Source organism: Mugil cephalus, chromosome 2 (genome assembly GCF_022458985.1).
Source record: "Mugil cephalus isolate CIBA_MC_2020 chromosome 2, CIBA_Mcephalus_1.1, whole genome shotgun sequence".
Classification (NCBI taxonomy): Eukaryota; Metazoa; Chordata; class Actinopteri; order Mugiliformes; family Mugilidae; genus Mugil; species Mugil cephalus.
The window spans coordinates 33866024-33890542 of record NC_061771.1 but is presented as its reverse complement, the minus strand read 5'-3'; the positions used below and the strand labels follow the sequence as shown (position 1 = coordinate 33890542).

General features: G+C 41.9%; 1 protein-coding gene across 2 annotated transcripts; it reads right to left on the bottom strand.

Moving 5' to 3' along the window:
- Positions 1-1694: 1694 nt before the first annotated feature.
- ero1b (endoplasmic reticulum oxidoreductase 1 beta) lies at positions 1695-24337 on the bottom strand. Of its 2 annotated transcripts, none has more exons than XM_047577555.1 (16): positions 23493-24337; positions 20451-20570; positions 18418-18501; positions 18226-18267; positions 16094-16176; positions 15281-15354; positions 15068-15188; positions 14279-14325; positions 14131-14142; positions 14015-14041; positions 12669-12761; positions 11029-11275; positions 10085-10154; positions 9911-9997; positions 9590-9723; positions 1695-5712 (listed from the first exon to the last, which is right to left on the bottom strand). In XM_047577555.1, exons 1-16 carry the CDS (start codon positions 23670-23672, stop codon positions 5652-5654), a joined length of 1482 nt encoding a protein of 493 aa, XP_047433511.1. In that variant the 5' UTR covers positions 23673-24337; the 3' UTR covers positions 1695-5651. The 2 variants fall into 2 exon arrangements, with proteins under 2 accessions (XP_047433511.1, XP_047433512.1); XM_047577556.1 differs by lacking the exon at positions 23493-24337 and adding an exon at positions 22220-23436.
- Positions 24338-24519: the final 182 nt, after the last annotated feature.

Here is a 24519-nt window from a genome sequence, read left to right as displayed (position 1 = left end):
GTTAACAATTAGATATTCATCTTCCTGTTTTCATTCACCAAAGGCACTCGAATGATCCATCGATGTCCAGAAGCTTCAGACTAAAGTGAGAACAAGATCAATCTCTTTTTATTAAGACTAACATGGATGAAGACAAACCCTGAGACACACTGAAGCAAAGAGAATGTTTTGTCCAGTTGTCTTTGTCCTCAGGGACGTTAATGTTAGGACCCGGCTCAGTGGGTGAGAGAAGCAACATTAAACCAGATTAAATCGGATTTTTGTTAAAGTTTATTGACTAAAAGTTAACAGAAGGCTGGATGAAGGCTTCTGAATAAACCAAAGAAATGAGTAAAACTAAACACATAGACCGAGTCCTTTCTACAAATGAAAACTCAAAATAAAACTCCTAACACCTCAGTCCTGAATGTGGCAAGAACCAGGAACAAATGTACATGTTCCTAAGGTCAAGAAGGTCAAGAACAGTTTAGACCAGAGTCAGTGCAGAACGTTTAAATATGAACACAACCAGTTGCTCCCTGGACATTTTCTGACCACAACAACAGGTTTTATGGTTCTATATTATTTAACATCAGTGGATCAGATGAAACCTGACTCTTCACTAGACTCTTCACTAGACTCTCCACTGGTCCTTCAGAACTGAAACGTCTTCAAGAGTCTCCACAAAGTCCAGCTACTCCTGTTCCAGCTTGTTCTCTGTGAACAACATGACCTGATTAGTTGATGCTGGTTTAGGTTTAGGAAACGATGAGAAATAAAATACTGTTGTCAGAATATTCAGATTCAGATATTCATCTTTAGAGATCTGTGGGTCCTGACACAGGCCCATGTAGTCCATTAAGTCTAGACCAGTATCTGTCTGGGTTCTGTTTCTGTGTTTAATGTTACGCAGAAAAATTAATTCAAACTAAAATTCTACTTCATACTAAAAGGTCAGTTTTATTCAACAAAACCAAAAATAAACCTAAAAGTAATAAAAGCACCACTCCCCATCTTCAGAAGGTGGAGACAGAATAATATTTAAAGGGGAGCAATTTTTATTATCAAGTTCACTAATTTTATTGCCTTCTACAATCGGCTGCCTTCAAACTAAGTGAAGAAGTTTAATCAAACATTCACTAAAAGTCACTTTTGTCCGATCAAATGAAAATAAAACAAAATGATTGTTATTCTAGTGATTTATATTCTTCTGAAGGTGAGACCAGCACTTTCAGAGATGAATGAATGAATAAATAATAAGGACTTAACCCTAAAACATGTCTCACTGCTTATAGAGTTTTAATTAATCATTTTTGTTTTTCATTTATATCCATCGGCCGTGTGAGATGAAAAATCCCGTGAAGACGTGAGCTCCATTAATAGAACAAGAAGAATGAGTTTCCTGTAAATATCTGACCTCTCATCACGTTCTGTTTCATCTTACATTACACGATGCATTTATTATTTAGGAATTAAAACTGAATTGTTACAGAGTTTATTTCCCATCAGAACATCACAAGTAAATGACTCAGAGTGAAACATTTCTTCAGTCCAGGTCCGGTGGAGGAGAAACATCATCGCTCTATATTTCTAATAGAAGCTGGTTTTTCTATTGTGACTCATGGAGTTTATTGTTGAGCTTATTTGTGTTTGTGACTCAAATAATGAAAAGAATAAAAAAAAGAATAAAATGACAAAAGGACTGGAAGTTTTTCTTTTGTGATTTCCAGATATTTTTATTCAGCTTTTCAAATAAATATAATGAACAAGAACACGGTGCAGCTGCAACAAAGAGACAAAAACAACCTTCAACCTCTGGTGGATTTAACAAACTAAACAGGTCTGAAGCAGGTTCCATTCATTTTTATTTCGGTTTTCTTTTCAAACTTGGTCAGTTTAGTTTGAGGCTAAAGGAACAGGAGGAATCGACCGTCTGGACACATCTCACACAAAGAAACAGGAGAGAGTCTGGATTTCGCTTCAACAGTCGTGTACGGAGACACGGACATGAAACAAAAAGTAACAACAAATGAATTCATGGTTGTTCCTTGAAACCTTTAACTCTTCACATAATCATTTATTCTTAAAGGTGGGGTAGTTTCCCTCGCTGGAATTTACATTTGTTGAATTTATTAAATTTTTCCAAACCAGATTTGAAAGAAATTAGGCTTTAAACGGGGAACAGGAAACATGAACTAGACGATATAATACGAAATTAATTTGGTGTGTTTTGTAATTTCTTCCCTGTTTTTATATATATATTTGCACATAAAAGAAAAGCCACAAGTAAAAAGAAAGATAAAATAAGATCAAAATAAAAGTAACATTAAGTATAATTAAATAAAAATAGCACTTCCCTGTTCATGTTCAATTTGCTTTTTTATATTTGAAAAATTAAATGAATAAAAAACATGGTGGTATTAAAAAAAAGCTTTTTTTTAATATGTCACTCTCAGCAGTTTATCTTTATGTATTTATTAATTAATCATATATTTTACTTGAACAGTTGAGAGAAAAGGTCCATGATCAGATTCAATTAAAGAGGTTTTGGACTTTGGTCAAATATGGACCTGGAGCGACTAAAGCGACGATTTTGTGTTAGAGCGTCGATTCGATTCAATTCAATTCAATTCAATTCAATTCAATTCAGTTTTATTTATATAGCGCCAATAACAACACAAATTGTCTCAAACCGCTTCACAAAAACCAGCCTGAAACCTCTGGAGCAGCCTGAGGGCGACGGTGGCAGGAAAAACTCTGACAGGGAGTTTCCTCACAACAAAAATATAAAACTTAAAATGAAATGAAGGCAATGTAATAATCTTTGGTCCACTCGTCCTCAAAACTATTCAGGTTCTAGTCCATATTTATATACGGTCTATGTAGAGACGTGTTTAGTCCATATTTATATACAGTCTATGGAGGAGACGTGTTTAGTCCATATTTATATACGGTCTATGGGTGAGTCTATGGTCCATGGTTTAAACACTAATCTGTGTTTTTTGCTTGTGTCATGTTGTTATTTTGTGATCATAACAGAAATGCTTGTATTCAAATTTTTTTAAACTGTCTTCTTCAAAATACTTACATTCACTTTTTTTTTTTTTTTTTTAATATATAAAAATAAAATAAAGCAGGAGCAAGGAAGTGAGATTTAAATCTAGTCCGTGAACAGATCTCAGAGGTGAACATTTAACAGGTATTTAACAGGTAAGGCTTCGTATTAACTGAATGTGTTAAATCTGTGTCCACCGTGTGTCGGGCTTTAAATAAATAAACCTCCATCTCAGATTAAATCAGCTCCAGAGAGTCCAGCAACCGTCCCGTCTGAGGAACTTTAAGACAACGCGGCTAAAGCAAAAAATAATAATAATAATAAAAACAAAGTAGGCAGCGATTTTACAAACTCCACAACACTGACTAGAGAAAACAGTAACTCTGCTACTGCTATTGAGTTTATGGTTAGTAACCGTCTGTATATTTAAAGAAGGTCACGTTATATATAGCTATTGTTTATTTCTTGCAGCTTCAGACCAGGACCCATGTTCCTAAAGAGTCATCTGGTGCAGCTCCTACTGAGACCGAAAGGGTTCCTGCTCCATCCAGTCATTCAGTGTTTGGAGAACATCTCTCCTGCCTCTTCTTTCCACCATGTTCTCCTCTCTACGCCTCTTAAAGTTCTCCTCCCTGCTCTCAGCACATTCTTTAGGAACCTTTCATCTTTTACCTCCATCTACTCGATGGAATAGGAGCATCATCTTTAGGAATACGGGTCCTTGTTCCCAGTGGATTCAGAGTGAAGTCAAATCCTGGTGTAGTTGTGTAGTTGTGTGGTTTTAATCCCAGTTTGTCTATCGCATATTATTTGCTGCTCTGTGGCTCAGAATCAATGACGAACATGATGTTTGTGTCCAGGAGACAAAGCTTCCTCTTCATTTTAAAGACATGTCCTCCTCCACCTGTCTGAGTATTTTTAAAGCCTCAACTAATTTCAGTTTCCATTAGGCAGAGGTTGACATTTATACCAAACGATGTGGTTTAGAAACATTAGAGATGAGTCAAATTGGATCCTGAAGGACGATGGGAGGTTCAGTCTCAGGATAAACTGAGCGGTGGACATGTGGAAGAGGACATACGATGGTTTTTAGGGATCTATCTTCTGTGAGGATTCGTTTAAAGAGCAACTGAACAGTTAAATATTAAAAACAGACACAAACGAGGACATTTCAAGTTCAACTTTTAGCTTCATTTGATTTCTTCGTTTTGAAGAAACATGAACCTGCAGTGGTTTTCAAGAGCTGTGACATTAAGGAAAAACTGCAGCTGCATCAAAGAGGATATTTATAGATCTATATCCTGTTAGCACGTAACAGACATGGGAGTAATATGACGCTTTATATTAGGAAACTGGAAAACTACTTCTAAAGGCTCCGTCCTTCTAAAACAGGACAGGATGGAAATGAATCTGCGGTCAGTAGTTATTCTACAGTCTGTGAAGTCAACGCATCGACCACATGTGACCAGATCTAAAAGAAGCAGCTCTGCCTCGTTTCACCGTTTATCGGCCCGAAACGGTACTTTAAAGAAGCAGAGAGGGAAAAACACACAAACAGAAGTCTGCAGGTTACGTCCACTAGCTGCAGGCGGCTGGCTAAAGACTGCTAGCTGCTGCTAGCTGCTGTTAGCTGCAGGCGGCTGGCTAAAGACTGCTAGCTGCTGCTAGCTGCAGACTGCTAGGTGCTGTTAGCTGCAGGCTGCTAGCTGCTGTTAGCTGCAGGCGGCTGGCTAAAGACTGCTAGCTGCTGCTAGCTGCAGGCTGCTAGGTGCTGTTAGCTGCAGACTGCTAGCTGCTGCTAGCTGCAGACTGCTAGCTGCTGTTAGCTGCAGACTGCTAGCTGCTGCTAGCTGCAGACTGCTAGCTGCTGTTAGCCACAGACTGCTAGGTGCTGCTAGCTGCTGCTAGCTGCAGAACGTATGTCTAACCTCATTCACCTGCACACACACAAACATACACAACCTTCTTCTGGTGGCTCGACATAAATTAGCCTGAGGTGGGAAACGTGAGCAGATTGGTCCAAACCCTCAGACAAAAAACAAGAAACCTGCTTTAAAACAACAGCAGAGCGGAAAAAAAAAAAAAAAACTAAAGAGGCAGCCGCGTCCTATATCTGGACAAAAATGAGGTCCGTCCATACCGAGTCCTTCCTCGGGACAAAGTCTTTCAAGATCCTTAGAGAAGAGCCACAAAGGTTTTTAAATGTGACGCATAAAAAGTGCAAAATCAAAAAGGTTGTGATGTTGAGACGAGGACGAGGTCTGTAAGAAGGAACTTCCACCAGCCTCACGTCCACCTCGTCTTCGCTCTGTCCATCACGTCCTTGTTGCCTGTCTACGCATTTATCACAAATATTTAAAGAAAACATGAGGGAGGAAACTGTGAGAGGAGAAGGCAGAAGAATTCACGTTCCACCATGAGGAGGAGGAGGAATTTATAGACGGGGGAGGAGAAACAATATGGAATCAGGAGGGGGGGGGGGGGTGTTAGGTTCTGTTGATCCCAATGTCCACGGAAAAGAAAAGCCCCCCCTCCCTGTTATCTGGGTGGGAATTAGGCTGTTGCAGTTTTCTGTGGGCTGGCGCCACCTACTGGCCAAGTGTAGCATCAGCTCTCGTTACCTGTTGTCCTTCAACAGCTGGCGGAAATGATGGAGCTGATAGATGCTGGTGGACAACCTGGAAGACAAAGACAAGGAACGTCATCCAAGGTCCACATCTTCACGTTTTAATCACTGGACCAGTTTGAGACGACGTAGCATCAAGACACTTCTCTCTGAGTCTGTTTCTAAACTTCAGCCTATAGATCAGGTTTTAACTAGTGTCTCTACACCAAGTAAAACTAGACTGGTTCTAAATAACTGAGGTTTTTTCCTGAATGTTGTCGTCATGTTTGGTTCACGGAGGAAAACGCTAGCAAGAGGCGAGAGCTAGCCAGAGGAGGGAGCTAGCCAGAGGAGAGAGCTAGCAGGAGGAGAGAGCTAGCCAGAGCAGAGAGCTAGCCAGAGGAGAGAGCTAGCAGGAGGAGAGAGCTAGCCAGAGCAGAGAGCTAGCCAGAGGAGAGAGCTAGCCAGAGGAGAGAGCTAGCAGGAGGAGAGAGCTAGCAGGAGGAGAGAGTTAGCCAGAGGAGAGAGTTAGCCAGAGGAGAGAGCTAGCAGGAGGAGAGAGCTAGCAGGAGGAGAGAGTTAGCCAGAGGAGAGAGCTAGCAGGAGGAGAGAGCTAGCAGGAGGAGAGAGCTAGCCAGAGGAGAGAGCTAGCAGGAGGAGAGAGCTAGCCAGAGCAGAGAGCTAGCAGGAGGAGAGAGTTAGCCAGAGGAGAGAGCTAGCAGGAGGAGAGAGCTAGCCAGAGGAGAGAGCTAGCAGGAGGAGAGAGCTAGCAGGAGGAGAGAGCTAGCCAGAGGAGAGAGCTAGCAGGAGGAGAGAGCTAGCAGGAGGAGAGAGTTAGCCAGAGGAGAAAGCTAGCAGGAGGAGAGAGCTAGCAGGAGGAGAGAGTTAGCCAGAGGAGAGAGTTAGCCAGAGGAGAGAGCTAGCAGGAGGAGAGAGCTAGCAGGAGGAGAGAGCTAGCCAGAGGAGAGAGCTAGCAGGAGGAGAGAGCTAGCCAGAGCAGAGAGCTAGCAGGAGGAGAGAGTTAGCCAGAGGAGAGAGCTAGCAGGAGGAGAGAGCTAGCCAGAGGAGAGAGCTAGCAGGAGGAGAGAGCTAGCAGGAGGAGAGAGCTAGCCAGAGGAGAGAGCTAGCAGGAGGAGAGAGCTAGCCAGAGCAGAGAGCTAGCAGGAGGAGAGAACTAGCAGGAGGAGGGAGCTAGCAGGAGGAGACAGCTAGCCAGAGGAGAGAGCTAGCAGGAGGAGAGAGCTAGCAAGAGGAGAGAGCTAGCAGGAGCAGAGAGCTAGCAGGAGGAGAGAACTAGCAGGAGGAGGGAGCTAGCAGGAGGAGAGAGCTAGCAGGAGGAGACAGCTAGCCGGAGGAGAGAGCTAGCAGGAGGAGAGAGCTAGCAAGAGGAGAGAGCTAGCAGGAGGAGAGAGCTAGCCAGAGCAGAGAGCTAGCCAGAGCAGAGAGCTAGCAGGAGGAGAGAGTTAGCCAGAGGAGAGAGCTAGCAGGAGGAGAGAGCTAGCAGGAGGAGAGAGTTAGCCAGAGGAGAGAGCTAGCAGGAGGAGAGAGCTAGCAGGAGGAGAGATCTAGCCAGAGGAGAGAGCTAGCAGGAGGAGAGAGCTAGCCAGAGCAGAGAGCTAGCAGGAGGAGAGAGTTAGCAAGAGGAGAGAGCTAGCAGGAGGAGAGAGCTAGCCAGAGGAGAGAGCTAGCAGGAGGAGAGAGCTAGCAGGAGGAGAGAGCTAGCCAGAGGAGAGAGCTAGCAGGAGGAGAGAGCTAGCAGGAGGAGAGAGCTAGCAGGAGGAGAGAACTAGCAGGAGGAGGGAGCTAGCAGGAGGAGAGAGCTAGCAGGAGGAGAGAGCTAGCAGGAGGAGACAGCTAGCCAGAGGAGAGAGCTAGCAGGAGGAGAGAGCTAGCAAGAGGAGAGAGCTAGCAGGAGCAGAAAGCTAGCAGGAGGAGAGAACTAGCAGGAGGAGAGAGCTAGCAGGAGGAGAGAGCTAGCAAGAGGAGAGAGCTAGCAGGAGCAGAAAGCTAGCAGGAGGAGAGAACTAGCAGGAGGAGAGAGCTAGCCAGAGCAGAGAGCTAGCAGGAGGAGAGAACTAGCAGGAGGAGGGAGCTAGCAGGAGGAGAGAGCTAGCCAGAGCAGAGAGCTAGCTAGAGCAGAGAGCTAGCTAGAGCAGAGAGCTAGCAGGAGGAGAGAACTAGCAGGAGGAGAGAGCTAGCCAGAGCAGAGAGCTAGCAAGAGGAGAGAGCTAGCAGGAGGAGGGAGCTAGCAGGAGGAGAGAGCTAGCCAGAGCAGAGAGCTAGCCAGAGCAGAGAGCTAGCAAGAGGAGAGAGTTAGCAAGAGGAGAGAGCTAGCAGGAGGAGAGAGCTAGCAGGAGGAGAGAGCTAGCAAGAGGAGAGAGCTAGCCAGAGGAGAGAGCTAGCAAGAGGAGAGAGCTAGCCAGAGGAGAGAGTTAGCAAGAGGAGAGAGTTAGCAAGAGGAGAGAGCTAGCAGGAGGAGAGAGCTAGCAGGAGGAGAGAGCTAGCAAGAGGAGAGAGCTAGCCAGCTACACATGATAGAAAGAAACAACTTCTTTCCTATTGGTGGAAACATGGATCCATCAACCAATCAGGACATGATGTGTCAGTGGTTGCTAAGCAACAGTGAGGCTACATTCAGTCTATGGAGACAGGAGACAGTTTAGAGACATGTAGACATTATTACTGGTTGGACGCATGATAGTTTTGGACATGGTCCTAAATAGTTTTAATGGAAATGGAAATTTTATCTTTTTAGTCTGACTTTCAATGAATTTTAACTTATTTTATTATTTTTTTACCTTTTAATATACATTTGAATTTTATTTTATTTATTACAGTCATAGTTTTACTGCCGTTATTTTATTCTGTTGTTTTTGTTTTATTTTTATGTTAATCCCTTTGGGATGGAGCCTTTGTATGAAGAATGCTCTATAAATAAAGTTTGATTGAATGATGATGTTGATACAGTTTGCAAAATGGATGAAACTAGTGTGAAGTCACACATGAGAGGTTGAGCTGGAAAGAATGAAGCAGGAACCAGGTGAACAGGTTTTAACAGGAAGGAGAGTCTGAGTATTATGTACTCGACTCTGGAGCGTTAAATCATTTTATCGTAGCTACGTACCAATAATCTGACATGACAACACGTAACTAAAACTTCACTAAAGCCAGTTTTACTTCACCAGTCACAGATTTATTCTTCGCTACTGGAGCTAGTAGCAGAGCAGACCTGGAGTTTGCATGTAATTCTTATTTAGTGTGATGTTTATGAATAAATGTCATTTTTGTTAAAGACATTTTTATAGTTTTATTATCATTTCAGAAAGTCTCTGGTTGTTAGTGATGCAGGAGGACAAGTCTCACATGGACCAGACACAGATGGACCGCCATTCTTCTTCTTCTTCTTCTTATTATTATTGTTTATTTATTTATTTAAGATTCGTTAAAGAGTTCCTCATTTTTTGCACATTTTAGAACCATGTTATATGAGCCCCAGTGAGAAACCTTTATTGTTTTATTATTAATTATAACGTCAGTGTTCTAGTGTTAAATATTAAAATCAGACACCAGTGAGTCAGACGTCCACGTGTCATAAAATCAGGACATAGTTCATATTCAAAGAACAAGTGTAAAGCTATAATATTAATATATTCACTACCTGTTTTTAGTTTGGACTCATCTTCTCGTTCAGCGTTTTTTAATTATTGTTTTTTCTACTTTCTTCATTCTAGATACAAACTGAAGACACTGAATACATGAAGCCAGATCCATGGAATTATGGCGCAAAGAAAAAAATAGTTAAATAAACGTGTTTTATTTTGTAACTCCTTTCTCCCTGAGATGGTTTGACTTCACAGCTGAGCCTCGTGTCTAAACGCTGAGGTTAATGAGAAGATCCCGACCGGTTCCCGTGGAGCTGCACCGCTGGTTTAGCCTCGCGATGAACTTACCTCCCGAAGCCGTTCACAAAGGCCACGATCTCCTGGCGAGTGAGCTGGAAACCTTTAGACGGGCTGTGCTCAGGGAGGTTCTGGATCTCCTTCTCCGAGAAGAGGATCTTCAGCGCTGTTCCCAAACCCTGGGTCTGCACACAACAACAACAACAACGAAGCAGCAGTGATGATACATCTGACTGGTACTAGAACATGTCACACTATTAAATACGGTATAATACATGTGTTATATATGTTAGCTTCACTTCTGATCAATGGGCTTTAACTCGTTTTACTTGATCCTTCATTTAGGTCATGAATAAATAAATACTGACTCACCTGTAGTTTTCCCCAGAGTCGACATTTACTGCAGCCGACACAGTCCATGATCCTGGAGATGTTTTTAAAATGCAGCCGGAATTCCTCCTGATTAAAAGGAAACACACAGTTTATCTTCATCTTTACATTCACGTTAGCGCATTAACTGCTCGTTAGCTCAGCTCTCGGTTTTACCTTCAACGTTTTTGCTTCTATTTTGTTTCCGGCAAACATGGACTTCTCATCAAAGTGCATCGGGAAAGTTCTGAAAGACAAAAAGAGACGTGGAGGATTAAAATGCTACGAGAAGATCACGTCACATTGGCTGATGTTCATGTTGATGGATCCACTCAACAACCAAAGACACTGCTCTCTGTCCACAAAGAACATGTGGGACAATGTTTAGTGGACAGATGAGACCAGAGTAGAATAGTTTGGTTTAAATGTTTGGAGATGAACCAACACTGCATTCCAGCATCAGAACCTCATCCCTCCATGAAACATGGGGGCGCTAATGTCCTGGTTTGTTCCTGTTCTGCTGCATCTGCTCATCATTGATGAACCAATGAACTTTGAATTCTACCAGTGAACTCTGAAAGAAAATGTCAGGACATGAGTCCATGAGCTGAATGTGAAGGGAAACTGGGTCATGGAGGAAGACGAGGAGCCCAAGAACACCAGTGGTTCTCCAGAAGAACCAGATGAATGTTTAGGAACAAGTCAAAGTCCTGACCTTCATCCAGTAGAAATGTTGGAGCATCAGCTGATGAGAGGAAACCACCAACATCTCACAAATCAGCTGGTTCTGTTCTGGGACCAAACTCCTCCAAATGATCAGATGTGACCAGGAACATTTAGTTCCACTAATCAGACAAACACCAACGTACTTATAATAATATTTATGTTTCATTTGTTCTATTGGATTCTCTGTAAACGTAAAATATTCTGAGGGGTGAAGATGCAGTTTTCTGGTAACTACTTTTTTTTCCTGGTAACTTCTCTTTGAGCTGTTCCTGTTGAACTCGTTGTAGTCCAGCTGCATTATGTCCTACATCAGTACTAGAGACATTCTGCTTGAGGCCACATCTCACCAGGTCAGTGAATAAACAATAAACAGTCCTGAACAAAGCCCTTCTTACCTGATTTCATTGAAGATCTGCAGCAGTAGGTCTTTGGTGTCTCCGTCCTCCTGAGAGTTTCCAGTGTACAGGTTGACGAAGGCCCGTTCAAAGTAGGGAGCCACTTTGTAGAGCGCTCGCAGCTCGATCAGATACAGGAAGTAGAGGTTCTTCAGCCGCCGGGTTCCTTCGCCCTTTGTCTCGGCCGTGTCAAAACGCTGACGGAACTCCTGGACGTTTGGACCCCACATCGGGCGGCCCCAGCCCTCTGAGGAGGCAAACATAAACACATCACTGCATGAACCACCAAACAAGTGGACCTGTTTGATCTCAAGGGACGGGACCATGACAACAGCAGGATAACCTATAGATTAGAGGGCTGCCTTGGGACTGGGTCCCGCGGGACCTAATTCAAAGTGGGCGGGAGCGAGCGGCTAAAAACACACTGCGGGATCGGGATGTAGCCTAGCGACAGGATGTCAACAAATGACATGCTCAAAGAAGGTGTTTACAGCACTAAGACAAAGCAAGTCTGACATTTGGAGGAACTTCTCAATCGTCTGTGACACAGATGGAAACGAACTGGACTTTGTTAGTTGTAACGAATGTCCAAACATACTAGTCTACAACAGTCACTAATCCGGCTCCTCTGGGTTGAGGCGACACACCTGCTCTGTTCTCCAGGAAAACGAAACAACCCCATGGATCTCTTTATTAATAGCCTATAAAATGACGTGTTTTCTCCTGCGGGACGTGGAGAAGACACAAAATCAATGCATTTCTATTATTGTGCCGTAATAAATACTCAAAGTTTTGCAGGTGCGGGCGGTAACGGTCAGAAATTCAGCGGGAGCGACGTGAAGAAAACAGTCTCGCGCAGGACTCTACTATAGATAACAACAACTTTTAAGAAAACACGTAATGGACGAGGAGGTTCTGTTTAGTTCCAGGTTGTCAATGTCTTCAATGTAATTTTTCACCCTGTGGACCACATAAGTGTTAAGTGTTAAGTTAAAAGAGTCGTACCGTCCAGCAGGTAGTCGACCACATGTTAAGTGTTAAGTTAAAAGAGTCGTACCGTCCAGCAGGTAGTCGACCACATGTTAAGTGTTAAGTGTTAAGTTAAAAGAGTCGTACCGTCCAGCAGGTAGTCGACCACATGTTAAGTGTTAAGTTAAAAGAGTCGTACCGTCCAGCAGGTAGTGGACCACATGTTAAGTGTTAAGTTAAAAGAGTCGTACCGTCCAGCAGGTAGTCGACCACATGTTAAGTGTTAAGTGTTAAGTTAAAAGAGTCGTACCATCCAGCAGGTAATCGACCGCATGTTAAGTGTTAAGTGTTAAGTTAAAAGGGTCGTACCGTCCAGCAGGTATTCGACCACATGTTAAGTGTTAAGTTAAAAGAGTCGTACCGTCCAGCAGGTATTCGACCACATGTTAAGTGTTAAGTGTTAAGTTAAAAGAGTCGTACCGTCCAGCAGGTAGTCGACCACATGTTAAGTGTTAAGTGTTAAGTTAAAAGAGTCGTACCGTCCAGCAGGTAGTCGACCACATGTTAAATGTTAAATGTTAAGTGTTAAGTTAAAAGAGTCGTACCGTCCAGCAGGTAGTCGACCACATGTTAAATGTTAAATGTTAAGTGTTAAGTTAAAAGAGTCGTACCGTCCAGCAGGTACTCCGCACACAGGTGGATGTTGATGCTGCTGTGGAGGCCTGAGATGAGTCGGTAGAACACCCTCTTCTCCAAACACAAACCTGGACAGAAACAATAATTACAGAAAAGAATTAGAGCAGAATTTATTGCTGAATCCAACTTTACTTTTGTGTTTAACTGAGTTTAACAGAGTTTGGCTGAGATATCTCAATCACTATTTCAGTTAGAAGTTCAACTTTGACCTCGGACTGTTTTCCAGTGCTCTGCCTCGACACAAAAACACTAGTGGTCCTGTAAACGCTTAGTCAAAGGCAGCAGGACTCAAATTCAATTCAACTCAATATAATCTCATACACTAATATGTGTGTGTATATATGGATAGATATACACACACATATATATAATAAATAATTCATTTTCATTTCATTTGCCATCAATAGAGCATCATGTGAGAAACACTGATTCTCAATGTTCTGTTCAGTTAAAGGTATTAGACATTATAATAATTATAAATAATTATTTCATTAATGAAATTAACGGACACATGAACCGTCCGATGCGTTAATGCTGTTTTTTACCGTTTAAATCATACGTTTTTCACAAGAAGCGTCTGAGCGACTATTTAACATCTCCCGTCTGCAGGCGTTGCCAGGGAAACCTGCTGTGTCCTCACAGTAGGACCCGTATGTCCATGGGACATATCATTAACGTTCATTAACGTTACATTACGTGATACAAAGCATCATTTCACAGGCCAGTGCACTTATCACCGCGTGTCCACAGGATCATGCGAACTTTCCACAGATAGTTTCCGAAAATCGTTTTTCTGTTGCCACGGTTACCAAAGCGTTTGAGCCAGCGCAGTGATTTAGAGCTGTCATCAGGTAATTATCACATGTAGACCCCGCAGCCAATCAGGATCGAGGATTCACCCAGACCACGGTATAAACATACATATTATTTATATTATTTATATATTTATATATATTATTACGCTGAAGGGGCTGTTGAACATGTTACGATGACGATAAAGAGGATGAGCTCTAGTTTTGGCTGAACATGAATGAACATAAAAGCACAGACGGATCCTTCTCATCCTTCATCTCTTCACTGTTTCTCACTTTCAGACGTTTCCTCCTCACAGTTATAATTAGCTTCGTTCTCAGGTCGACTCTGAGGTTTCAACACTTTCACAGGACGGTTTCACAGAAGTTTCACTTACACAAAGAAAATCATTTACTGAAGCAGGAAACGAGTAACGATTCCTCGCTGCTTCATCTTTATCCAAATAAATAGAAACAGCCTCGCTTCCCTTTTTCAGGGTGAAACGTGAGAGAGAGAAACCAGAGCTCACCTTCCAGCCAGTTGTAGAAACCTTCTCCTGTGACAGGAAACAACACAGACTTTCTCAGTTATTTCCTCCACAAACGGTAAAATACATGAACGAGAGGCCGGGTTCATTTTACTCACCGTCGTCATCTCCTGAACACAGAGACAGAGACAGAGAATTAAACTGTTAGTTACACATTAAACCTTTTAAACGTGGAAGAAAAACATCTCGTTTCATCCTGATGTTACAGCGTTTACATTAAAGATGGTGAAAAGTGAAGAGAGTCACCTCTGCTCGGAGCCAAAGGGTTCAGGGGCCGGTACACGGACCTGGGTCTGTCCACACAACAATCATTAAAAACATTCAGTCACTGCAGCTTAGAGAGGTCACATCAAAACAACCGAAGAAACAACTCATCATCGTTCACATGAAGAAAACTCATTCTATCGTTTACTGTTAAAATTCATCTCAAACATAAAAGAACAAAAGTAAAAAACTAAAACAGAACAATATCACGTCTCATCTTGTTCCATGAATAAATCGTTTGTTGAAGATGAGAAGAAGCTGAAGTTCTTCTATGATCTGACCTCACATGTTCTTGTTCGTATGATAAATACATTTTTGTATTTGTCTTTACTGATAAATACTTTCTGTAGTTTGTTATTTATTTAAATAATTTAAATAATGAATATTATTGATGTTCTGACCTTAACCAGGTCCATTCATTTCACATGATCTGTCATTTCTGTGAATCGTCTCAAATTAACTCACGGTTCCAATTTAAAATCTATTTAAATTTAAATTTCTCACCTTGGCGACGAATGACAAGTTTTAAAGTTAAACGTGTCAGAAATGTAACTTTAAGTCTCGTTCAGGCCGTTTAGAGAAGAGGAAATGATTGTGGAGCACGTTCACCGCTGTGTGTCTGCGTTCTGTCGTGTTGTTAATGCCGGTTTGTAAATAAACAGACTTGACCTGAACCGTCCTCACAGTGGGACAGCGTCACTGACGTGTTACTGTGCTGTACACTGTTGTGTACACTGTTGTGTACACTGTGCTGTTGCAGTGTGGCCTCACTTGAAGCAGTTTTCCTCGTAGATGCTGTTCCAGACCCTCCAGGCCGACGGGCCCTTGTAGCCGGTGAACCGCTCCGGATTCAACAGCAGGTCCACGTACTCCGAGTCCGGAGACGTCTCATCTGAAACCAGCACATGAGACAATAATGAAGCGCACGCACTCAGCAGCAGCCTGGTTGTGGGTGTGATGGAGGACGTTCAGACAGATCCTCACCATCCAGCTCACAGAAATGATCCTGAGCGTCGTCGTGTCTCGCCCAGTCAGCGAAGGCCTCTTTGCTCTGGTTACTGGGAGGAAACCATTTAAACCATCAGGTCACAGCAGGACACAAACTGAACACATCTTATTAAATCAAGGTTCATTTAAAGTCTGCGGCAGGTTTATACATCGAGTTTGTTGGTTGACATGTTTAGACTGTGAGAAGACGCCATGACAGCTCCTGTAGACGCTCTGGTCTGATGACGTTATTTAAAAATGACCCTGTAACCACCTACTGTTTGTGTTCTACACTGAAATATGCATCATCATCATGACACATTCAGACAACGCACAGGCTCAAACGTTCACTGTTTAAACGTCGAACATGTGTAACATCAGCAGTGCAGGTCATAAGCCCCGCCCCCTCCATGTTAGTGGGCGGGGCTTGGGTCAAACTAAAACACTAAATCATTTTGTGGTGTCAGGTTGTTCATGTAATGTTCTACATTAACTAACCTCCAGTGAAAGAAGCAGCCTCTTAGGACCATGGGAATAAATAAATACATACATAACTAAGGACATTGTAAAGCTCACAACATGGTGGTGTCTGTGTCCCAGGGACACTAGTGGACAGGACAGGACCTGTGTTGTCCATTTTTTCTACAGTTAATTTAGACACTAAAAATAAAACTACTAGAATCAAAAAGTCACGAGGTGAGAAGCTGCCACAGACGCTGGTCAGTGTAATGAAATCTAATGAAGCCGCTTTGCATTGTGGAAGTGAAGCGGTGCAGGACCCAGACTGGGACGGGAGGACGGACGTCTCACCTCAGGGTGCTGTTGATGGCGCCCAGCTCCTTGGCCTGTTCACACTCCGTCAGACCCGACATGGTGTTGGCTGCATGGGAGTACTGAACACAGGGGGGGGCGTTAGAGAGGCATCATAACAAGTAACACTATGACTATTTCAATGGGAGTCCCTGTGTCTCTGTGTCTCTGTGTCCCTGTGTCCCTGTGTCCTTGGAGGCGGAGAACCCAGGCAGACACAGGGAGAACATGTGAACCGTGATTAGAACCCAGAACCTCCTGACTGGGAGGCACCAACCTCACACCAACAACATCATCATCATCATGAAACAGTTTGTTTCAGTCTCATTAATAACAAACTGTTCTGCTCATTGTGTGATATCTCTTCATGGCTCCACCTGCAGGAGACGGTAGGTTCCTCTCAGTGATAATAATAATAATAATAATAATAATAATAATAATGGTGGTAATAATAATAATAATAATCATAATAATAATAATCATAATAATAATGATGATGGTGATAATAATAATAATAATAATAATCATCATCATAATAATGATAATAATAATAATGATAATAATAATAATAATAATGGTGGTAATAATAATAATAATCATTATAATAATAATAATAATGACAATAATAATAATAATAATAATAATAACCATGATAATATTAATCATAATAATAATCGTGATAATAATAATAATAATGATAATCATATGATAATAATAATAATAATCAATTATATGAATAATAATAATAATAATAATAATAATACATGATAATAATAATCTAATAATAATCGTGATAATAATAATAATAACACAATATAATAAAATAATGGTGGTAATATATATAATAATCATGATAATATAAATAATCATCATGATAATAATGAAAATAATAATAATAATGATAATAATAATAATAATAATAATAATGGTGGTAATAATAATAATGGTGGTAATAATAATAATAATCATGATAATAATAATAATAATAATAATAATAATAATATAATAAATATAATAATGATAATAATAATCATAATAATCGTGATAATAATAATAATAATGATAATCACAATGATAATAATAATAATAATAATAATGACAATAATAATAATAACAATGACAATAATAATAATAATACTAATAATAACCATGATAATATTAATCATAATAATAATCGTGATAATAATAATAATAATAATAGGACCGTGGTCAGTGTGACTTTAGTCTCCAGAATGACTGAGGTCAGGGCAGAGATCAGTCAGTAAGTCATGACATCTCGGCCCCTGGCTGATAAAACATTCTGCTGCAGACGTCGCTGCTTATTTGCATCGAGAGCGTGAAACCTGGAGGCGCGTTTTAACGCTGGGTGTGAACACATCAGCCTAAAGCTGTTTCCTCGTGACCAGATGTTCATGTGAAGTTTCCCACATGAGACTCAAAAAACAAACAACCCAAATCAAAATGAAACCTGCAGCACGTGGTCCCATCCACTACTCGACCATTTAAACGGAATAAAAGGAACCATTTACATGTTAAAACCTAAGAAACTATCTGATCTGAGGAGCAACACTTTCCTCCATTAACCTGAATGATGAGGAGGCTCAGAGACCAGGACTGAGACTTTAAACCATTAACCTGAATGATGAGGAGGCTCAGAGACCAGGACTGAGACTTTAAACCATTAACCTGAATGATGAGGAGGCTCAGTGACCAGGACTGAGACCAGAGCAGATGGTTCATTACAAGGCAAACACATGGAAACTCTGAGATAAGACGAGTGGTCTGACGTACGTCACTGAGAGGCAGCACAGGTACATCTGGTCCTCAGCTCCATGAACGTACCACGATAAAGAAACTAAAGAGCTCCCACACAGGTGTTATCACTGAGAGGAATTACCTGGAGGACGAGGCCTGAATCATCAGGGACCTGAGAGACTTCATTCAAGTTCAAGTGAAGAGTCTTAATGGGAAACTTTAAAAACCAAAACCAGGTCCCTGTAGCATCATAACATCAGTAACTAGTGTAACATGTGGATGTTTAAACAGAATCCATGAAGCCGCTCGGGTCAAAGTCAGCAGACAAACAACAACAACAACAACGTTCAGAAGAAGAGAAACGGTTCCAGTCTCACCTTGTTGTAGTTCCCAGACTTGATGCCAACAGGGATCTTACTCTGTGAAACCAAACAAACGGCTCATTACGACAAACTAAGGCAACTAAAGCAAAAATTAGGCACAAATACAGTTGATTTCACAATGAAAACGTGTGATTTAGTCACTGAGGAGACAGATGTTGGCAGGTGTGAGTGCGGTTGACCTCTGACCTCTGGACATGGTTCCACGTGGCAGTCTTTGATGGAGCAATGTCCATCATCAGGCCAGAAAGGACACGGTCTCTTCAGGTTGACCTGCAGTCAAACACAAAGGTATTAAAGAAGTATTAAAAGAAGCCGACATTTTATTAGGAACCAGGAGACAGAAAGATAAAGAGAGTATTTACAGAGCTGCAGAATTTCTGCATAAAAGCGACTCAAAACATCATCCACCAACAAACATCCCTCCATCATAGTGGGAGAGGAACCAGAGGAACCAGAGGAACCCAGGGGAACTTCTAAGCAGCTAAAGGCCTCTCTCACATTGGCTGATGTTCATGTTGATGAATCCACTCAACAACCAAAGACACTGCTCTCTGTCCACAAAGAACATGTGGGACAATGTTTAGTGGACAGATGAGACCAGAGTAGAATAGTTTGGTTTAAATGTTTGGAGATGAACACGCTGCATTCAGCATCAGAACCTCATCCTCCAGTGAAACATGGGCGCTAAGTCATGGTTGGGCTGTTCAGTGATCTGCTCATCTTGAGGACCAATGACTTGAATTCTCCCAGTGACCTGAAAGAAATGTCAGGACATGTCCATGAGTGAATGAAGAGAAACTGGGTCATGGAGGAAGACAAGGAGCCCAAGAACACCAGTGGTTCTCCAGAAGAACCAGATGAATGTTTAGGAACAAGTCAAAGTCCTGACCTTCATCCAGTAGAAATGTTGGAGCATCAGCTGATGAGAGGAAACCACCAACATCTCACAACTCAACTGGTTCTGATCTGGGACCAAACTCCTCCAAATGATCAGATGTGACCAGGAACATTTAGTCTTTACGCAGGTTTTAAGTAAAATTTTATGCAGAAAATTCATAAGTGACGCAAAATCTTTTAATTCACAACTTGAAATTTAGTCTTTTTGTCTTGTTCATCTGGTCTGATTAGTTTTCATTGTGTGGTGAGTGGGTTGGGTTAAACAAACAGAGCGACAAACAGAGCAACAATCAGAGCGACAAACAGAGCGACAAACAGAGCAACAAACAGAGCGACAAACAGAGCGACAAACAGCGACAAACAGCAACAAACAGAGCGACAAACAGAGCGACAAACAGAGCGACAAACAGAGCGACAAACCAACAGGGCAACAAACAAACAGAGCAACAAACAGAGCGACAAACAGAGCAACAAACAGAGCAACAAACAGAGCAACAAACAGAGCGACAAACAGAGCGACAAACAGAGCAACACACAAACAGGGCAACAAACAGAGCAACAAACAGAGCGACAAACAGAGCGACAAACAGAGCGACACACAAACAGGGCAACAAACAGAGCGACAAACAGAGCGACAAACAGAGCGACAAACAGAGCGACAAACAGAGCGACAAACAGCGACAAACAGAGCAACAAACAGAGCGACAAACAGAGCGACACACAAACAGGGCAACAAACAGAGCGACAAACAGAGCGACAAACAGAGCCACAAACAGAGCGACAAACAGAGCGACAAACAGAGCAACAAACAGAGCAACAAACAGAGTGACAAACAAACAGGGCGACAAACAGAGCGACAAACAGAGCGACAATCAGAGCGACAATCAGAGCGACAATCAGAGCGACAATCAGAGCAACAAACGGAGCGACAAACGGAGCGACAAACAGAGCGACAAACAGAGCAACAAACAGAGCGACAAACAGAGCCACAAACAGACTCCTGCCTGGTTAATCTGATTGTGTTACACTCAACCAACCAAGATTTTGAGGAACAGGAAACACCTCTCGGTTTCATGTTTCATGTTTAAAATAATAATAAGGAGCGAGTCGTGTCTTTCTCTTTCTGACATAAACACCTACAGAGTTCAGTTTAATTCTAGATCAATCTACAGCACCATGGTTCAGATTCCTGACATCATTAGCCACGTTTTCATCCCAGGACACAACTTTAACAACACAACGTGGTCAGATGAGACTGGGAGGAGCTCACACCGAAGGGATTCAGCAGAGCAGCAGTGACCCTCGTCCTGAGCAGCTCTTACCCTGTAGTATCTGAAGTAGTCTCGCTCCGTGAGCTTCTTGAGACGAGGGTAAACCTTGAAGTTGTTGAACACATCGATGCTTTCGACGTCACAGAAGCAGTCGTCCAGGACTCCGGTGAGCTGAAGCAGAGCAAACACAACAAATAAAGAACAAGTCACAACTCATCCCACAACAAATAATTATACTAAAGCAAATAAGCTCATTCTATGCTAGTATACAGAGGTTTAGGCTTCACTATTATTATTATCATTTCACTTCCAGTCTAGAAAACTGAATTTTTGCAGTAAACAAAAAAAGTTACTTATATTTAAAGGTCAAATTATTGAAAGCTAAAAACATAATACTTGATACTGAACAGAGCTGGGTTCATAAAAAAAGTCATTTTCTAGTTTGAACTCATAAAATCCTTGAATTATTTTTTAAATAAATACCATTTAAAGTCTAACCAGGATGATTTTGACTAACAAATCGGTGCAAAGCAGAGTTTAGTCGTCGCGTGACGAGAGAGGACTGGATTTTAAAAGGAAGACGACCGAGCAGAGACGGCGACAGATGTTAAACCAGGTTCGATGCTGTGGAAACAACACAATCTGGGTTTTAGTTTGAACTGGAGTCGTCCCTAAAAATGGTCTTTGAAAATGAATTTATATCAAATCAAACTGAAATGCTAATAATAAAAGAATTACATGGTTTTTAATACACCAGCTACTATAACAGCTGTTGATGACTCTAATAAAACGTACGTTTAATAGTATTTATTTATTTATTAATTTATTAGGATACAAGATACTAATTGAAATGTTGACGTTCCATGATGTTAATGTGCAGACACGTTATCAGGCCCTTTAGCTTTAAGCTCCAGCCGCCGTGAAACGACCGGTTAAACTCGCCTCCACCAGGTTCCTGCTCCTTCATCCATCATGTATGTGCACAGAGCTGTTACCTGAACCCGACACCAGCAAACAAACACAAAATGTGTCTGAGCAAATCAAACAGCGAAGGGCCCAGATTGCAGGTCGTGTTTTGTTCACTTTAAACCAGCAGCGCTGTGTAAACGCCCGAACCAACCGGCTCACGATACGTCCTCAGGCATCACATTCGTTTTTGCTTAACAAATCGTTTCCTATCCGACCTTTATCCAGATCAATCCACGACACCCTTCAGTCTGCTGCCGTCACACAACAAACCAGTAAATTCACTCTCAGGAATCCAGGAGTGAAACACAGTTTTTCTTTTAAGGCTTGGTGTCTACAGGTGTCGTGTCAGTCTGAGCCACTTTACAAAAACATATGCTCAGAGCAGCGTTTAAACTGCACTTAACCAAACATTATGTCATGCATACTTCACTATTTCACATATTTACACACAAATAATACACTGCTTTAAAATTATAGAGCAATAAAAAGCATTGCTGGTATTTTAAGGAAGGACTTCAAAGAGGCTTTCACACGGTAAATAAGTAAATATTCCTAAAGAGTTCTGGTTACGGATCATAAACCCTTTCTAAAAAGATTAAACGGGTCATTTTTAATGGCACAAACCCAAAGTTAAACCATCAGACTGACGATGAGACCAAGCATATGGTGCCAGGTTCAGTTTATACACGAGCAACAGCAGCTAAAACTTTTTATTTTTTTTAATAAAGTACTAATGCAGCGTCTCAAAACACAGTTTTAATCTGTTTTGAAGACATTCATAAAAAAAAAGAGGAAATTCTTAGTGTGGATAAAAACAAAACAAACAAACTAAACTAAGCGCTAACACAGACCTCTGTGTGCAGGACTCCCCCCAGAGCGAGGAAAGGCAGGAGGAGGCAGATTCCTCTCAGCATCCTGAACACAACTTCAGCCTCCGGTTAAAACCTTCTCCCGGGTTTAGTTTGGGTCCATTCGCCTCAGCTCCTGTTCGGGCTGAGCTGTCACTTCACGTTACTTCACGTTTGTCGGAGTCCACGCGCGGCCGAGGCCCCGCCTCCAAACAACCAGCTGTCAGATTTTAAAACCCCGCCCCTGAAACCCGCTCCTCGCAGTTTGTAGTCCTACACGGGGTCGCGCTCCGTTACGAACGCTGGCTTTCTGCTGCGAGACGGACTACAACTCCCACGAGTGAGAGCACGAGGCGGAGCTCTGCCTCAGCCAATCAGAGAACACCACGCTTTTCTACTCACTGGTGGAAAATAACATCGTTTTTAAATGAATTTCACAACCTGCTACCGAGTTTAACTCAGTTCATTATGACTCTGACTGTCTCCGGTTTTGCTTTAAAGCATTATTACTTTAAAGAATTATTTCTCCCACATTAATCTATGTCGCACCGTTGTAACGTAGTATGTAACTTGACATGTATTTTTTAATTCATTTAATTTAAAAACAAAACAGTATTATAGGGAATAACAGTGTCTGCACCTCACTGCTGTAAATAGGCTGATTTAATTTATTTCTTTTCTCTCAATCCAGAATGTTTCTTTTGTATCTATTTGTATCTTGTTTTATATCTTTATTTTTGTTCATTTCATTTTTTTTCCTGTATATTTTATGTGACGGAGGGAGATAAACGGCTTTTCATTTTTTTTATTTTTTTTGTTTGACGAAACATTTGGGGAAATTGACAATAAAGTACTGTTGAATAAACGCAGTGAAACTTTAATGTCTGCACATCAACTAATTAAAAACAATAGAAGAAGTAGTGAAGGTTACGTAAAAATGTTCCACGCGGTGACGTCATATAAAGACGACAACAGAAAATACCAGAATATCTCCTGAAGAAGTTCGTACCAAAGTTTACTTTCTCTAAAAATAAGGGGACATTTCATAGGACAGCTTTAGTCGGGGGACAGGTCATCCAAAACGGGGACTATGTCCCCCCCTAATATTAGTGTTTTATCGCCAACCGCCATTAAAAACAATAATACCACGATGTGACGTCATATGAGGACGACAACAGCAGAAAATGCCAGAATATTTCCTGAACGGTGGCTGTTGTCACGGTGTAAATCTTGACAAACTGGGATGAAAAACCCCACAAATATCACGTAGACTTACGTGGCAGAAGCAGCTCTGGTCCTGGTCCTGGTCCTGGTCCTGGTTCTGGTCCTGGTTTTTATGGCGCTCGCTGTGCTGCGTTTGAGGCTTCACGTTCTGCTGAAACCAACCCAGAGCAAAGTTCCCCAAGAACCAGGCCAACAGCAAAACACTGAACGCCTGTACAGTTACTTTCCACATCGCTCACTGTCAAATGAAAGGGAAGATAACGGCAACAAACGAAGAAAAACGAGAGTCAGCTGCTCTTCCGTTAGCTGGGGTTAGCACCCGCAGGCTAACGGAGGCTGTGAAAAGCGGAGCGGGTCGGCTGAGCCGCGCAGTCCGGTGTTTAAGGCCCCTCACACGGACGTTTACAGTCCCGTTCCCCCTGTCAGACCCCGGGTCATCGTGTGGGAATGGGTCACGAGTGGGGAAGTTTCTGTCCGGCTACCTCCACTTTTAGAGTCAAGTTAGCACCAGGTTAGCACAAGTTACAGTAGCTGTACTTCCGGGTAAAGATCTTCAAAATAAGATAAAACAAAAAAATCTGTCAAAATATTTTGTCAAACTAATTAATTAACATCACCAGTATTAATGTTTGCAGTCCAGATGAAATGCTCAAATTTAATTAATAGTATTAGTGTTTCTCTCTTTAAATCATGAACTATATGGACAAGGTCTCTTCCTCTGAGTCTCTAGAACCAAAACTTAACTTATACAGACATTATAACTACCTAAAATTACAGAAACTATCCTAGAAATTAATAGTTTGAGAGTATTTTAGCGGCCGAGTCCCGCCCACTAACTTGGAGGGGGAGGAGCTTGTGACCCACTCTGCAGCCTCTGGCCACCAGGGGGCTCCACCAGCTTAGGCTTCACCTTAGAGGGGCTGTCATTCATGGATGGATGGATGGAGGGAGGGATGGATGGATGGATGATAGAATAAAATCATGGTGTCCGTGTACTGATTATGAGTTAAATCAATACTTTTAATCCCCCAAAGAAATATTTTTGTTGCTGTTGTTGCCATAAAGCTACAGAGTAAAAA

Coding starts and splice junctions, on each gene's coding strand:
- ero1b (XM_047577555.1), bottom strand. CDS start 23,672: ATGTGGAAAGTAACTGTACAGGCGTTCAGTGTTTTGCTGTTGGCCTGG. Junction 20,571..23,492: donor ACCAGAGCTGCTTCTGCCAC/GTAAGTCTACGT, acceptor GCTCTGCTTCAG/CTCACCGGAGTCCTGGACGA. Junction 14,326..15,067: donor TACGAGGAAAACTGCTTCAA/GTGAGGCCACAC, acceptor TTGTGTGGACAG/ACCCAGGTCCGTGTACCGGC.